We start from the raw sequence: 15,548 nt of genomic DNA, 5'->3' as shown, positions 1-15,548 counted from the left end.
AGATAGTGGAGTATTAATTTTATCTTGAGTTTATGAAACATTTTTTTTATGAAATATTTAGAATTTTTGGCTTCTGTTAATGTTTTCATTTTGATGGAATATCGTTTTCCGTCAATGCATATGCTTCTCAATCAACCACCACTTTTCGAGAATCTGTTGGAGATGTTCTAATAAAATTCTTGCATTGCGAACGGGGCGGTCGAGCCACTTGGCAAAATCGCAACAGTAGACATCGGAGATGGAGTTGGGATTTCACATCTTGAGGTGTGAGGCATGTCAGAATCTGTTGGAAAGGCGCCAATGAAATTCTTGCGTTGCAAACCGGAGACGTCGGCATTAGGATTTTTACGAAAAATCCTAATGCCGACTTCGGAGACGGAGTTAAGACTTTACATCTCGAGGTGAGACATGTCAAAACAAATTCCTACCTTCGGCCTTAGTCCAGCTAATTATAGTAGTATTGTATCTGGTTTTTTTCGGTTCAGTTTGGTTTGTCTAGGCCCAATATCCACATTGGGCCAATCCTCTCCTGAGTGGGCCGACTAAAAAGCCTTGTATGGTTACATAGCCAATTCGTCTTTGACAGAAAAGGAAAAAATGCAAAACATAATAATATAGGAGTAATTAATAAAAAGGGGGGCATTCCGAGAATCGAACTCGGGACCTCTCGCACCCAAAGCGAGAATCATACCACTAGACCAAATGCCCTAGTATGACTTGCCTGAAGAAGTTATGCTATTTAACTCTACTTCAATTTAACAGAGTATACCATACGCAAAGAATCTCTCGAGTCTATGGAGAAAAGGAAAAATGAAAGCAAAGCGAAGCAACAAGATTCATATTGTATATATTTTTAAAGTTCAGTATTCTATTTTGGATTGTCCCTTAATAAATGTCAATTTCATAAGGTTAGCGGGTAAAAAATGATACATTTTATATTTTGTTCCTAAAAGTAGATTTCATTTTAAAAAATTAATGAATAAAAGTATAATGATGATATCTTCATAAATGGTGAGTAGAAAAAGTAGAGGTAAAAATTGATGTGCAAGTTGTAATGATGATGTCTCTTCAATAAGTTGGAGTTACGAAGCTGGACACTTAAAAATCAATTGAGAGAGTTATTGAAATTGACACGAAGATAAAAAAAAATTGACATAATTTTTGGGACGGAGGGAGTGATACCTTATCCCTTATTGAATACTTATTCAATACTTTAATTTGGTGTAAGAAAATTAGATAACATCTATACAAAAAATTCAAAAATACACAAATTTTCGTATGAGATATTTAAATAAAAATTCTACCGCCACACTCAAAATCACACCCTCTCTCATGTTTAAAATGGGACGGAGTTAATCACTCATTTGCATAGGTGAACAACTGGCGGGGGCATTCATGCACTGAGGGAGAGCTGTCAGCCACTTCAATTCCTTTCAACGATTGTATTGATTGCCAATCAGACACCCCACAAAGTCATCATCATATGGGCCAAATTACCATTCATTGTATCACCACCAGTGCTTTTTTTTCTTTTTCTTTTTGGTCATCATTTGTAAGAAACATCTATACTACTCTAACCTCAACTCAGCTGATCATTAAAAAAATTACTCCCCATATTGAAACAAATATATCGTTCACACCGGATTCGAACCCATTTGTGTGTGTTTTGTTAACCTAAATGTGTGCCTATCAAGTATCAAACGGTTTGCTATTATAAATAATTACAGTAGGTTTTAAAGTTAAAATGAGATCACGTGCATTTTCATTCTTACAGATGAAGATGAAATGATTAGATTGTTTAGACACTGAAAGCCATCCAGCTAGGTATTGGTATTGGTTTCTTCGGAGGAGGGCAAGAGAGTAATTCTATATACCAATTCACATATGCAATTGTTGACTAGGGAGATATATAATAGACCATTTAAACACATACATAATATCCAAACTCTCGATTTGGGAGACAGTCCAGCTGACGCAGGCCCAAGAGTCTCACCATTAAAGAGTGGCACCACAACAGAGAGCCCAATGGACTTGCACCAAAGGTCCAACACCCAAACCACAACGGATGGGCGAGACTTGGTTGCTTTGAAGGAGGGCAACAGAGTAATTTCATATACCAACTCATCTAAGCAATTGTTGACTTGGGAGAGACATAATGGACATTTTAAACACACACACACACACACAATACCCAAACTCCCGATGTATGAGCCAGGTATTGGTATTGGTTGTTGAAATTAAGACCATCCATTTTTTTTTATAGGAGAGAGAAAAAGACCATCCCACCCTTTTTTATATAGCTGGCTAGTCCTTTATTTCCTGTTTAATTTCCTACCAAACTCTCAGAAATAAGCAATAAGCCAATACTAGAATTGTTTGGACACTTTTGGTAGCTTAATTACTTACTTTATATGGAAAATCAACAATCTAAAATAGGATATAAGAAAATAACTATTTATAGAACCAAATAAATTTGCTTATCTTTGTGGGATGTATGTCATATTGTAAGCAACGCAAACCAAACAAGATCTGAAATTTACAGTTAACAATGTTAATCCCACATTTTTTAATGAAGCGAATAATTTCGATAATTGGAGGCACCATAGCATTAGACTTAAAATAATAAAATTGCCTATTTTATTACTACCAGCAATGGGTTGCATTCACATAAGCACAGAAAAGGAGTTAAGTGGGGTCACTTGATTCCATTGACTTCTAAATTTCTTCAATTGTTCAACGAAATTTTGCTCCATTATGAGAATTTGACCCCACGAATGTGATGAAATTGCCCTAAGAATGAAGCACGTTCACTACAATTACAGTATTGTCTCCTTAAATACTTATCAAATTTGCAATTACCAAATTAGAAAAAAGACCAGATTAGTTATGTATTAAGTATTAACCCCACCCCTCAAAAATCTTGGCTCCGCCCTTCATATATGTGTGTAATAGTACATCCCACTCAGCCATCTCTTCAAAAGACAAATTTTCTTTTGGGGGGTGGGGGAAGCTGCTAAATATACCAGAAGACTTTTCTATCCCTTTAGAACCTTTTTTCCGCAAATGAAGCTCTGGGTACATATGAAATGTACATACTATGTACATATGAGTTTGTGGGGTACATTTCGGGTCTCATTAAGATGATTCGAACCGTCCATTATTTTCAAAACATTTTTTTTATAGAGCTCTGTAAGAAGCCAACTCAACCCGATACCGGTAAGGATTTTTCCTGAATTTGTAAGAGCGAAACTACTTAACTCCTTAGTTTTACCCTTACAAATTTAGAAAAAATCCTTCCCGATATCAAGTTGAGGTGATTTTTTACAGGGCTCCATAAAAAATATTTTAAAAATAATAAACGGTTCGAATCATCTTTGTGGGATTCGAGGTGGACCTCATAAAATCCATATGTACATTTCATTTATACACATAGCAGCACTCATGTTTGGCATTATAGGGTCATGGACAGTGATACCAAAAAATTGAAGAATTTGAAAACATCTCTCTCTCTCTCTCTCTCTCTCTCTCTCTCTCTCTCTTCTTGTTAGAGAGAGATTCCTGTGGTGTTTTACAGATGATGCCAGACATTCAACATGGGAAAGTGATACCACCAACAAACTGGGCTCCTCCGTCATGTGACCTTGGTGGTTTTGTAAGGAACAATTATTGCTTCCTATTTTCTACTTTTTACAATGCCTAAAATCTCACGACAACTTTGTTGCTAGAGATATTCCATGCTAAAATGCTCGACATCGCAAGGGGGCTTCAATGCCCACGGAAAAGATCTCAAATTTAAGTTAATAAAACGACACTGATCTGTTGTCGTAACTTGCTAACTACTACGTGCAAACGCTATCACTGTATAGCAAAGAAAAAAAGAAGGAAAGATGGTCCATCTTTAGCCGGCATAGTGAAGGAAGAAATATTCAGTGCTCTAAGAGTATCTCCACTCCTTATTCAAATTTCATAAATCAGCTTCAAAAGCTGAATAGGCTAATTTCAATATCGTATTCCATTTTTCAAAAGACAACTATGATTAAACTACGCGATTACAATTGTCGAAGTAATTTGTTTTTTTCTCTAAACGACTATCTACGCGATAGAGCTTACAAAGCAAACGACTCATATGAACTAACAACCTAAATAAACACCTATTCAAAAAAAAAAAAAAACTGAACAGCTCCCAAAAAGGACTACCATTTGCTTATGTATGCTTTAATCAGAGTTAGAGAAGTAGAGAGAAGAAAAGGTGGCAAAATATCTGGCAAAGGTCGTCAGAGGGATTTACATATTCGGACAAAATGATTTGTCAAAAACGACCAACTCTGGCACTCTGCTTTTGGTATCCCCTGTTAACCACCTCTCTCTCTCTACCCACCTTATCTCTCCCCCTTCAACATTCCTCACCCTTCAAGATTTCTCAGTCACTGGATCCCTTCTTTTAGAGAGAGAGAGAGAGAGAGAGAGAGAGAGAGAAGAGGCAGAACCTTCTTCTTCTTGTTGTGTGTGAGAATTGGAAGCCATGGCCTTTGCAGGAACAACCCAGAAGTGCATGGCATGTGAAAAGACAGTCTATCTGGTGGACAAGCTGACTGCAGATAACCGTGTCTTCCACAAGGCTTGTTTCAGATGCCATCACTGCAAAGGAACACTCAAGGTAATAATACCATTACATACAACTATATACAAGTGCGTGCGCGTGTGCAAGTCTCATCTTAATGGCAATTTTGAAAACTAAACCAGATTCAGATCTGAATATGAGGCAATCACCCTGTGGCTGAGGCTAATTGGCTATGTTTTGGATAATGAATTACTACTGTTTTTGCCAATGGAAAGGAAAATGATGGAATAATCAAAGAAGAAGCAATTGAGTTATCTATTCTTCTTATATTATCCTTGATTTTTTCTCCCCCTTCTGTATAAATCTTTCAACAAAGTCATGATCCGAGACTAACTCGGATCACAAACTTGCGGATGGACTTGAGAAGAGAAAAGAAAAGAAAAGGTAAAAGACAAGCCAAGAAGATAACCAAGCTCAATTTATTTCTTTTTACTTTCGGTCGTTTTCCTTTTCCTTGATCTACAAATTCATGATCCAACCGCAGCCTTAATGCCAATTTGGCCAAATTGCCAAAATTCATTCCAGGGAAAGGGGGAAAAAAAGAGGGTGGACACTTTCACACCTTTTCACATGAAAGTCTGAAAGGGATGCTTTGTATTTTACAGCTTGGAAACTACAACTCCTTTGAGGGGGTCCTGTACTGCAGGCCACACTTCGATCAACTCTTCAAAATGACCGGTAGCCTTGACAAAAGCTTTGAAGGTAAATCTCAGGCTTCTTTTGTTGAAAAAGGAAGAAAAACGGTGTAGCCTTTTCCATAAGCTTTTGTTCGACCGGAATTGAACTACATCTGGATTAAACATGCATTGGATTTAATAACCCTACGAAGTGTAGAATTATTTCTCATCAATACTAGTCTGATAGGATTACACATCGTATGGGATATTGTATCCCTCTACTATTGATCTCATCAAACAAAGGGGGCTAAATGCTTATCGATTGACAGATCAAGCTAATTTCTTTCTTTTCCCAAATCCAGGGACACCAAAAATTGTGAAACCAGAGAAACCTATTGATAATCAGGTATTGTTCCTGTAATCTGGGAGCTCACCAATATGCTACTATATATGGGGAAGTTACAGTTACCCCCTTTGAATTAATGACAATATCCCTTTACAACCTTAAACTAAAGAAGTGTACACTTTCCTATAACTTGCTGCTAATTTTGATTGACAGAAACCTCTGGCGAGTAAAGCATCAAACATGTTCGGGGGAACCAGAGATAAATGCCTGGGCTGTAAGAATACCGTCTATCCAACTGAAAAGGTACACAATGCAATTCATGAATTGTTTTCCAGCAATGTATGTTACATAAACTCTTCTAAACGTATAGAATCCTTTTGTCGGGGTAAGGTATGAGATATGTCTCTGAAATGTTAACCGGACATTCACTGAGAAACAATACGTAGTAGATTTTCGAGTTCACCGTAAAACTAAACATACAACTACCCCTCAAAAAAAAACATATGCTCCACTGCACTTTGTAAGCACCATTTTCCCTACCAAAAGAAGTAAATATATAACCCATGAATCAAGTACAGATATGGACACCACACTACACGGGCAAGGTATTTTTCCACAACTTTGGATACGTATGCGTTGGGATCACGTGAGATACAAAAATAAGTATTCTAGATGTGACACCCTCCCATACACGGAGTGGTTAAAATAGTTTCAGATAAATACCAAGGTCAATAACTATAAGTGATATAGAGATTGACATCAAAAGGAAAAAAGACAAATTACATGGCTTACATGAGGTGGCCATATACTGCTAAGAAAGGATAAGGGTGCAAGGAATATACAAACAAAATTAGTATTGTTTAAAGAGTGCTTGTGTCAGGCAATAAGCCACTATGGTTGGAAAAAATCAATATTGTTTAAAGAGTACATGTGTCATCCCATATACGGAGTGGTTGAAATAGTTTCAAATAAATACCAAAGGCACATAACTATAAGTGGCATAGAGATTGACATCAAAAGGAAAAAAAGAAAAAGAAAGACAAATTACATGGCTTACATGAGGTGGCCGTATACTGCTAAAGAAAGGATAAGGGTGCAAGGGATAGACAAACAAAATTAGTATTGTTTAAAGAGTGCATGTGTCATGCAATAAGCCACTATGGTGAAGAGTCATCATGTGCTATAAATGGAGAGAGACAAGAACTTAAAAGGGGGAGGAAAAAGGACGTAGGAAGAGGAAAAAGAAAACTAAGAGGTATGGAGCTATTCGCAGAGTTGGGGGATAAAGGGAAATTCTCAATGAATAGTTAATTGTGTATCCATTATGGGGTCTTTGGTTGGGACAGGGTGTTAAAATAGATGTTTATTCATAAACCCCATGGGGTTGGCCTGATGGTCAATCCTCCCTCCTAAGGTACCAGGTTTGAAACCTCCCATATGCCATAAATTCTTATGGGGCCAGTCCGGCATTAATCGGACTCGTTGCTGGTGGACCAAGGATTAGTTGAGGTGCACATAAGCCTTGTTTCTACCAAATTAATGTTACAAACCGAAAACATGACTTCGTGAACATATGAAAATCAGCCGTCACTTGTACGTATTCAAGAACTGATCATATAGGGAAACTTCAACTCTGGTTTAATTAAAATAAAATAAAATTTGCATTTTGATCTCCTGATATGCCCTAACGTGTTTCCAAATGTGTCTTGGCGTGTCCCAAACATGTGTCCTAGCATGTCCATTTGAAAAAAGACATAAGACATGTCTGGAGCATGTAATGCGGTGTTGTGTTGTGTCAGTGCTTCCAAGTATATAACAACTACGAGTCTATATATACTTATTGTGTCCTTGCGTCCTTGACATCGGAATTAGATAAACTCGACATTGAGATGCATACCAGGAGGCGACTCTTGTACCTAACTCCATGCTCCCTCTAGTATGCACAGAATTCAAAACCTCCACATGGTTTTTTTCCTATTTGTATATTTCTTCTGTTTCTAAGATATTGAAATATTGGATAAGTAGGGCAAATAAAGTTCAAAGTCTGAATACAGAGACTAATTCTGGTATCAAAAACATGTCCGCCTATACATTGACTAGTAATATGCATTTCATGGCAAGGTTACGGTGAATGGAACGGCGTACCACAAAAGTTGTTTCAAATGCAGCCATGGAGGCTGCACAATAAGCCCTTCCAACTACATTGCACATGAGGGCCGGCTTTACTGCAAACACCACCACACCCAACTGATAAGGGAGAAAGGCAACTTAAGCCAGCTCGAGGGTGACCATGAGAAGGATTCTGCAAATGAAAAAGTCAAGGTCAGAGAAGTTGCTGCTGAGTCATGATCTGCTTGAGGAATATTCACCCTCAATCTTGTGGTTTTTTCTGCGGTCCATTTTAATGCAGTAATGATCTTCTACTTTCCATGCAGTGGAGAAATGTTTTACACTACCAAAGTGGATGGAAGTCTCGAATGTTTCCACTTACCAGTTTGTGTGTTCTGTCTTTTCGTTTGTTGTTTCTTGTGCTTTCATGAGGACTTGGCTATTCTTAATATCATAAGACAAGTAATATGCCAGTGTTATTGGAAAACTCTTATTCCCTTCCATCAGTTTTGAATAAATGCCATTGGTGCCGGTTGCTTTTGCTTGTATACCATTCATATACAGACATATACATATATGTACATGTATATGTATTGTACTGTTGAGAATTATATGTTTAGAAGCATAGCTAAAATTGGTTTGGATTACTTAATGACAGTACTTTTTTGATCGGCATTCATGACAGTAAACTTGACAAGAGATGGCTTCATATTTCCTTTTGAACTCCCTACAGCCGTTCAGTTTATATCCTGGACAGAAATTGTCCAAAGAATAACAGCAAATGATGTCTTAGCAAAAAAACACAGCAAACTATGAAAAGTATCAAAAGAACCACATGAAAAGTGGAGGAAAGTTAGAAGTTGAGGGGAAAGAGTGGATCTACCAAGGTTCTGAATACCGTACAAGGAGCAGTACCGTTTTCCTTATTTTTACGGTACGTACCGTTACTGGTTTAATTTCGGGTACTGTCTCGCATTTTGCGTTGTAAATATTATACATTAATTTGTTGTTTACTCCTATCTATGCTTAAAAAGCTCAAAACATTCAACCAACATGAAGATACATATGAAAAAATAATAGTAGTAGTAGTGATTGTGAAAGATTATATAGAGGAAATTATGATTTTTTTAGTACAAAAGAACTAATTATCGGATTATCACCTAAAAAACAGAAAAATCAAATCAAATCAAACATATAGTATGACCGGTACCGACCAGTACCTGCAAGTATTTCTTGGTATGACCAATATTTGCACCAGAACGAAACTAGAGGGGTGAGGTACAGGTTTTATGAAAAACGGGTACTGTACCGGACCGGGTACCATACCGGCCGGTCCAGTACGGTAGTCACAGCCTTGGTATCCACAATCATTGCACACAAAATAAGAGAGGAGACAGAGAATAAAAAATTGTTGCAGAGGTTAGTGAGACAACCAAAACTAAGAACGCATCATCAACTTTCAACCCACTCCATTGCAGATATGTTGCACGAGCATGCACGCAAGATCATGTTCTCAGTTCCCATGAAAGCAGCCAGACATTAGCCCACAGTCAAAGTGTTACGGAGTATTACTTTTTAGAGTGGTATTATAGGAACATTAGATGCTGAACTGCAAAAGAAATCGTCTGCAAGGACTACAATAGATAACAGAGAAATTGAAATGAGCTGTGCTGAAAAGCTCTGCCAAAGCGAAAGCTTAGAGAATGCTACGTAACACCAGCCGTAGAATACAGATTTCAGCCATGAAACATAAAAATAAAACACCGACTAGTGACTAGCTTAAAGGAACTTAAACACCTGATCAATAACAGGAAAGCTACCTCCAGAAGAGTTGATCTGGGTTTTAAATGGCCATCAACTTCTCATCAGAAGTGTTGAATTGCAGGATGAGGAAACCCCGACAGTTACAAACTGGCGGGCCTGTAGTAACTTTAAAACAGCCTGCAAGTACACAATAATAAAAAAGGTCATACTAAAAGAGGCAATTTTTATGAGAACAGAAAAACAATCTCGAATAAGAGCAGAAACAAAACGACGGTCTAAAATCCCAAGTAAAAGCAGTTACAGAACAACGGTATAAAATCCCAAGTAAGAGCAGTTACAGATCAACGGTATAAAATCCCCAGTAAGAGCAGTTACAGAACTGTCGACAATGTACTCTTTTCTCACAACTCTTTCGTACAACTCCTACTTCATAGTCTACTCCCATCAAAGCCATATACTTTTTGCCACTACTTACCCATGTACTTTTTCAAGTACAAGGAAGCCAAGAAAAGCATAACATAAGACTGGGCTTAGTTACCATCAATCATGCCCACAACATAAGATAAAGCAATAGCATCATGCTGACAAAAATATGGGCTTCAGAAATTAGTTCTACGACCCAAGCACAAAAGAAGGAATAAAAATGAAGTCCACTCAAGGAATAATTATTTCATTACTCGTGTAAATATGTTACAAAGTTCCACACCACATAAATAACATCTAGCTACAAGGAATTTTGTACACAGAGATGATCCCAAGGATATCAGTCATTACAAAGTTCCATAGTATCAAGAATACAACCATTTTGAGAAATATGCTTCAGGTCTATAATGTAATTGTTCCGGAGAAACCCAAACCCAAATGACCCATTCCCATACAGCCATATTCTTCCCTGCACCTGCCGAGGATTCGCAGAAGCTCCAGCCAGGTTTGGAATTACTAGATCATAACTTGAATTGATATCAAGAATACGAGAGACCACTTGATTTTCCATCCAAGGCAGTTGCCCATGAATGGAATCTGTTGCTTCAGGTGGTCGGAGATGTATGCGACTATCATATATATATTCTTCTTCAGCAGAAAATGGAGATTCAATGAATGTAGTGTTTGATGTCCAAAAGACTGGGGAATATTCGGCAAACAGATGAGACGAGTCTCCAACCCTTCGGCATGCAATGCCCCCAATGTCATCATATGAAACAAGATAAAAATCCAGGTTCATATCATCACAAATACCCTGCAGCAAGAAACAGGTGAAAGCATCATATGAGCTTTAGTGAGAGATCCCTTCACGCCACCATGTTTCAGTATCAGCAGCTAGAGAAACATTGCAAAACAATCACCAGTGTCAGTGAAAGATTATGCATTTTTAGTTGCATGTGTTTCTCAGCAGGCAATGTTATTTGATTACTCATCTAGCCTGTGGAGGAGATCACATTAGCTCAAGACGGTAGCAATAAATTCTTCATCCGAACTAACTTAAGGTCACAAAACTATTTCGCATAGAACATAAAATTTAGCAACTTAAAAAACCAGCACATGAAAAAAAGAAAAGAAAAAGAACAGCAATTTAATCCAAGGGTGAGGTATGATGGAGCAACTGCGGAGAATTCCTATTTGACTTCCTCAACCATGAAGTTTCAGCTCAATGAATGAAAATAATTTTCTCAGTGATTAATATATATTAAAGTTACATCTAATTTGTATAGCAAGCAATGCAGAATCAAGTCACATATAATAAAGTTCCTTTACATAGAATTAATGCCGAAAAAATCATACTTGCATCAAGTTACATAAAACCTAGTTTCCTTCAATGGAAAAATGCAGAAGAAAATCACAGGAAAATCCTACAACACAGGCTATGGACCCCAGTTTCAAACTTGTAATTCTTATATAATGGCTGACTTGGAGGAAATTCTCATCTAATCATAAAAAACACAAAGGTGGGAGGATTTTATAAAAGTCCAGCATAATCTCAAGTCTCACCAAAGTGCCAACTTGGCACGATTATCTACAACCGTTAACAACACACCCTCTTATCCCAACGTAGCAACTGTACTCTGGGAAAACTAACTGTCATCACCTTCACACATGTAAAGCATTTAAAACAAGCGTGTGCAAATTTAAAGGCGCAACGGCCTAAGATACACGACTGAACTCAAGCATCAAAACTATGTAGAAAATACTGAATCAGAGTGCTATAAAGACTAAGAAGCCAATTGACAACCGAGTACCTAGAATCCACTAATTTTCGCTAAGAGCAATAGTCTTTGTTACGAACTTGCAGTAAATGTCACAACTTCTATTCATAAATGCAATTTGCATAATAGATTATATGAGCTTCTAGCAGTAATTGCAAAGTGCAACAACACCAAAAAAGAACAAAAACGCCACCTTCCATAATCCTTGCAAAGGCCTCAACCGCGTAGGCGAGCAATTAACAATCTTCACGAAATGCTCCGGCTCCCACTTCCTCCTCCTCCCCTGCCTCTCCTTCTCCCTCCTCCTCTGCCTCCTCGACGCCCTCTCCCCTCCCGGACTCGTCCTATTCGCAAAGTGCTGATAAATCTCCGACACCAACCGATCCGGTAAGCTCCCGGGCGACCCACTCACATCCTCCACAACAACCCCACACTCCTCCCCCCTCAAATTCCCCGAACTCGAAACCCTCCTAATCCTCCCCCCCTCCGGAGAATTTGAATACGAAAAGTTCGCATTCTCCTCCACAACCACATGACCACTCCCCATAAAACTAACACTAACCGGCACCAACTCATCATTGTCTAGCAATCTTTCCAAATCATCACACAATTCCAACTTACACTCCGGATCAACGAAACTCACTGGCTCACCATTAGCCCCAATACCTAACCAAATAAACGGAGATTTAATTACGTGATACAAACCAGGTGTTTTACATGGCGAAACCCTAGAACCTGCTACGAACGAGGGCCCCCACTCGAAGAACACGAGGGGGGGCGGCGGGGGGGAGTGGACTAGGGTTTTGGCGCCGGCGGTGCCACTGCGGCGCCAGAAGCCGATGAGCTGGTCGTAGGCGTCCAGGGTTTGGTAGAGGTGCTTGAAGGGGATTTTGTTGCGGTGGGACCATTTATGGATGAGGGTTTTGGAGGACCAGCGGCGGTGGCAGAGGGAGAACCAGAGCTTGGGAGAGAGGTGGCGGCAGAGGGAGAGGGAGGGCTTGGAGGTGGCGGCGAAGGCGGATATCTCGGAGGGGGTGAGGAAGGAGAGGATGCAGAGCTGGACGTCTTCTGGGAAGTCGAAGAAGGGGGTTGAAGAATTGGGATTCGCCATGGTTGGAACTCGGATTGGATTCTCTCTGTTTCTTGATCTTGATTGGATCTTGGTTTGGGGTTTGGAAATGCGTGTGTGTGTGTGTGTGTGTGTGTGTGTGTGTGAGAGAGAGAGAGAGAGAGAGAGAGAGAGAGAGGTGATGTTGATGATTCTTGGGGAAGATTCTTAGGAGGGGTGGAAACCGTGGAATTATGCTTTCAAAATTTTGTGAGGAGTTTTGGGTGAGGTTGCGTGGAGCACAGTGGAAGCTTTGAGAAATGGATCTCTGCTGCCTTAAGCGTGTGTAATCGTGATTTCTTACGGACAGAGCACGGGTTCATGTGTTCAACAATATTTTCTGCCGTTCAAAAAAAAAAAAATTGGATTCAACAATAACAACATTTTTATCGATCCCTCTCCCCATCACACTTTTCTCACATGTGATATTATTGTTTGGCTTGATGACGTTTAATAACTGAGATCGACTTGTCGGTCAAGATCGATTTGTCTCATAAACATGTTAAAACTTAAAAATTGTAAAACCCAAATTATCTGAGAGAGAAAAAAAATTGAAGTATTAACAAAGAGGTTAAATTTTTTATGCCGTCAGTGTAAACATTTGTTTCTTTCAAATCAATTACATTATGCCACGTCGCCATATTTTATTGATTGAGACCACTATTTTTCAACGTGGTACAATGTAATTGATTTAGAGGAAATAAATATTTACACCGGCGGTGTAAAGAATTGGATTCAACAATAGCAACATTTTTTTCGATCCCTCTCCGATCACACTTTTCTCACATGTGATATTATTGTTTGGCTTGATGACGTTTAATAACTGAGATCAACTTGTCGGTCAAGATCGATTTTGTCTCATAAACATGTTAGAACTTGAAAATTGTGAGACCCGGTTATCTTAGAGAGAGAAAAAATTAAAGTATTAACAAAGAGATTAAATTCTTTACACAGCCAGTGTAAACATTTGTTTCTTCCAAATCAATTACATTACGCCACGTCGCCATGTTTTATTGATTGAGACCACTGTTTTGCAACGTAGCGCAATGTAATTGATTTGGAGGAAACAAATATTTACACCGTGGTGTAAAGAATTTATTTTCATTAAGAAAATAAAAAATTAGGAGAGTAAAATGAGACGAACCAATAATTCAAAAAAATCTTAAAATTAACAGATACGATTAAATTTTGAATAAAGATTTTAAAAAAAAACAGGCTTCTTTGGGAAACTCGGCATGAAGTTTTGCTCGTATTTTGGGTTCTTTTGTTTACTTGTTGTGCCCCTTCTATTTGTAAGCATTAAATTAGGCCATGATTTTGACATTTCACTTTTTAATAATTATATTTTAATATTTGTCTTTTAGCGTTCTTAAATTAGGCAATGATTTTGGTATTTCACTTTTTAATGATCACACTCAAATATTTGACCACTAGAAGCCTATTAAAATTCAGACATTACAACACCAAATAACATGATTAATTGTGATTACAAGTGTTTTAAAAGTCAAAAGGGACAATATGACTTTTTGTAAAAATACAAGATGTTTACGCGTAACTATCCCTCCGTAAAGATGACCTCTCCAATTAAGTATTCCAATTAAGTATGCAAACGAGAGGGGAATGTCCGTTGCCTTGAAGAGTACTAAACTACTAGTACCTTAGTTATCACCAAGGAAAGAAAGAATGCAAAAAACTTAAGCTACGTACGAGCTCTTCGCATTTTATGAACATGCATCAAGCTCACTTTGCGATCCCCATGAGTTCTAGATGTTGACAATAATAAGTAAAACACACACGCGAACAGTTCCATTTTGAATAGGATTACATTTTTAATCCACCTGACAAAGAAGAATTTGCCAAAAGATGGGGAACGGGCTTGGAAAAAAAAAAACCTCAATCCATCAGAAAATTAAGGAAGAACAATTAAAGAAAAAATGAGAGAAAAGTATATATATACATCATATTCTGCAAACACAAAAAGCCTTCCATATTTGTCTATATATGTATGATCATCAAAGCATGAATGAAACTGAGAGAGAATCAAAAGAAAGGAAAAGGGCCATATGGAGGAAAACACGTGTCCAGGAGGCAACAGCAACAAAGAGTGGCCAAGCTGCACATCCAAAAATATCATGAAATGGTATGAGCACGATTTCAATATCGAATTGAGAGAGAGAGAGAGAGAGAGAGAGAGAGAGAGAGAGAGTACCAAATATCCAAGCAACTAGGAGGAGGGGGAACGGGTTCTGCAACGTAAGCAACAACCGGTACCGTTACTACTGGCGGGGGTGGCTGATCATGAGACTGAAACGGGAACCCTGCAGGTGGAGGATGTCCATCCTTCCCTACACCTAAATACCGTACGTACGTATATCAAACATATGTACACGCCCAATAAAATAAGTATGTGAAACGTCTCTAGCAATGTTTAAAATAGCGGTAAACCCAGAAGGATATATATGATCGACAAGTACTAATTAAATCCATAATTTTTATGATTGTCGTTCGAGATGTATCATAATTATCTATATATTGAAACGTAGCATAACGAAAAAAGAAACCAAGTTGATTAGGAATTAATAGAAAGAGAAAGACATACCCATTGGAGAAGAGGATTTTTTAGGAGAGGAGGTGATCACGGGTACCTCTACCACCTCGGGGCTATGGCGGCTCATCTTGTCACCTTTCAAAGCCAAAGGAGTACAGAGAAAAAGAACTACTCCTACTACTACGGAGTGCATTTGGTGATATATGTGGCTCCTGGATCCTTATAGAAGGTCAG

The 15,548-nt window shown here is 38.3% G+C and overlaps 3 protein-coding genes and 1 non-coding gene across 5 annotated transcripts; 1 reads left to right on the top strand and 3 right to left on the bottom strand.

Annotated features, from left to right (window-relative positions):
* Positions 1–636: 636 nt before the first annotated feature.
* TRNAP-UGG (transfer RNA proline (anticodon UGG)) lies at positions 637–708 on the bottom strand. The gene has a single exon. It is a non-coding gene; the product is annotated as a tRNA-Pro (tRNA).
* Positions 709–4,171: 3,463 nt separating this feature from the next.
* On the top strand, positions 4,172–8,241 carry LOC131332032 (LIM domain-containing protein WLIM1-like). Its single transcript, XM_058366050.1, has 5 exons — positions 4,172–4,657; positions 5,227–5,323; positions 5,601–5,644; positions 5,798–5,887; positions 7,706–8,241. Exons 1-5 carry the CDS (start codon positions 4,523–4,525, stop codon positions 7,931–7,933), a joined length of 594 nt encoding a protein of 197 aa, XP_058222033.1. The 5' UTR covers positions 4,172–4,522; the 3' UTR covers positions 7,934–8,241.
* Positions 8,242–10,095: 1,854 nt separating this feature from the next.
* On the bottom strand, positions 10,096–13,140 carry LOC131332028 (F-box protein At3g12350). 2 transcript variants are annotated; one of them, XM_058366046.1, is made up of 2 exons: positions 11,852–13,140; positions 10,096–10,774 (listed from the first exon to the last, which is right to left on the bottom strand). In XM_058366046.1, the coding sequence occupies exons 1-2, from the start codon at positions 12,767–12,769 to the stop codon at positions 10,676–10,678; spliced, it is 1,017 nt and encodes a 338-aa protein (XP_058222029.1). In that variant the 5' UTR covers positions 12,770–13,140; the 3' UTR covers positions 10,096–10,675. The 2 variants fall into 2 exon arrangements, with proteins under 2 accessions (XP_058222029.1, XP_058222028.1); XM_058366045.1 differs by having other exon boundaries at positions 10,096–10,694; positions 11,852–13,134.
* A 1,511-nt stretch (positions 13,141–14,651) lies between these two features.
* LOC131332033 (cysteine-rich and transmembrane domain-containing protein WIH2-like) lies at positions 14,652–15,548 on the bottom strand. Its single transcript, XM_058366051.1, has 3 exons — positions 15,366–15,548; positions 14,976–15,117; positions 14,652–14,879 (listed from the first exon to the last, which is right to left on the bottom strand). The coding sequence occupies exons 1-3, from the start codon at positions 15,505–15,507 to the stop codon at positions 14,807–14,809; spliced, it is 357 nt and encodes a 118-aa protein (XP_058222034.1). The 5' UTR covers positions 15,508–15,548; the 3' UTR covers positions 14,652–14,806.

The sequence above is a fragment of the Rhododendron vialii genome, chromosome 7a (assembly GCF_030253575.1).
Source record: "Rhododendron vialii isolate Sample 1 chromosome 7a, ASM3025357v1".
Classification (NCBI taxonomy): Eukaryota; Viridiplantae; Streptophyta; class Magnoliopsida; order Ericales; family Ericaceae; genus Rhododendron; species Rhododendron vialii.
Note: the sequence above shows the minus strand (reverse complement) of the source record. Positions and strands in the feature narration are given on the sequence as shown.

What these genes read in the sequence shown, in the direction of transcription:
- LOC131332032 (XM_058366050.1), top strand. Translation starts at nt 4,523, where the DNA reads ATGGCCTTTGCAGGAACAACCCAGAAGTGCATGGCATGTGAAAAGACA. An exon ending in ACTGCAAAGGAACACTCAAG is followed by an intron (nt 4,658 to 5,226) that starts GTAATAATACCA and finishes TGTATTTTACAG; the next exon opens with CTTGGAAACTACAACTCCTT. An exon ending in AGAAACCTATTGATAATCAG is followed by an intron (nt 5,645 to 5,797) that starts GTATTGTTCCTG and finishes TTTGATTGACAG; the next exon opens with AAACCTCTGGCGAGTAAAGC.
- LOC131332028 (XM_058366045.1), bottom strand. Translation starts at nt 12,769, where the DNA reads ATGGCGAATCCCAATTCTTCAACCCCCTTCTTCGACTTCCCAGAAGAC. An exon ending in CTTTGCAAGGATTATGGAAG is followed by an intron (nt 10,695 to 11,851) that starts GTGGCGTTTTTG and finishes TTCTTGCTGCAG; the next exon opens with GGTATTTGTGATGATATGAA.
- LOC131332033 (XM_058366051.1), bottom strand. Translation starts at nt 15,507, where the DNA reads ATGCACTCCGTAGTAGTAGGAGTAGTTCTTTTTCTCTGTACTCCTTTG. An exon ending in AAAATCCTCTTCTCCAATGG is followed by an intron (nt 15,118 to 15,365) that starts GTATGTCTTTCT and finishes TACGGTATTTAG; the next exon opens with GTGTAGGGAAGGATGGACAT. An exon ending in CCTAGTTGCTTGGATATTTG is followed by an intron (nt 14,880 to 14,975) that starts GTACTCTCTCTC and finishes TTGGATGTGCAG; the next exon opens with CTTGGCCACTCTTTGTTGCT.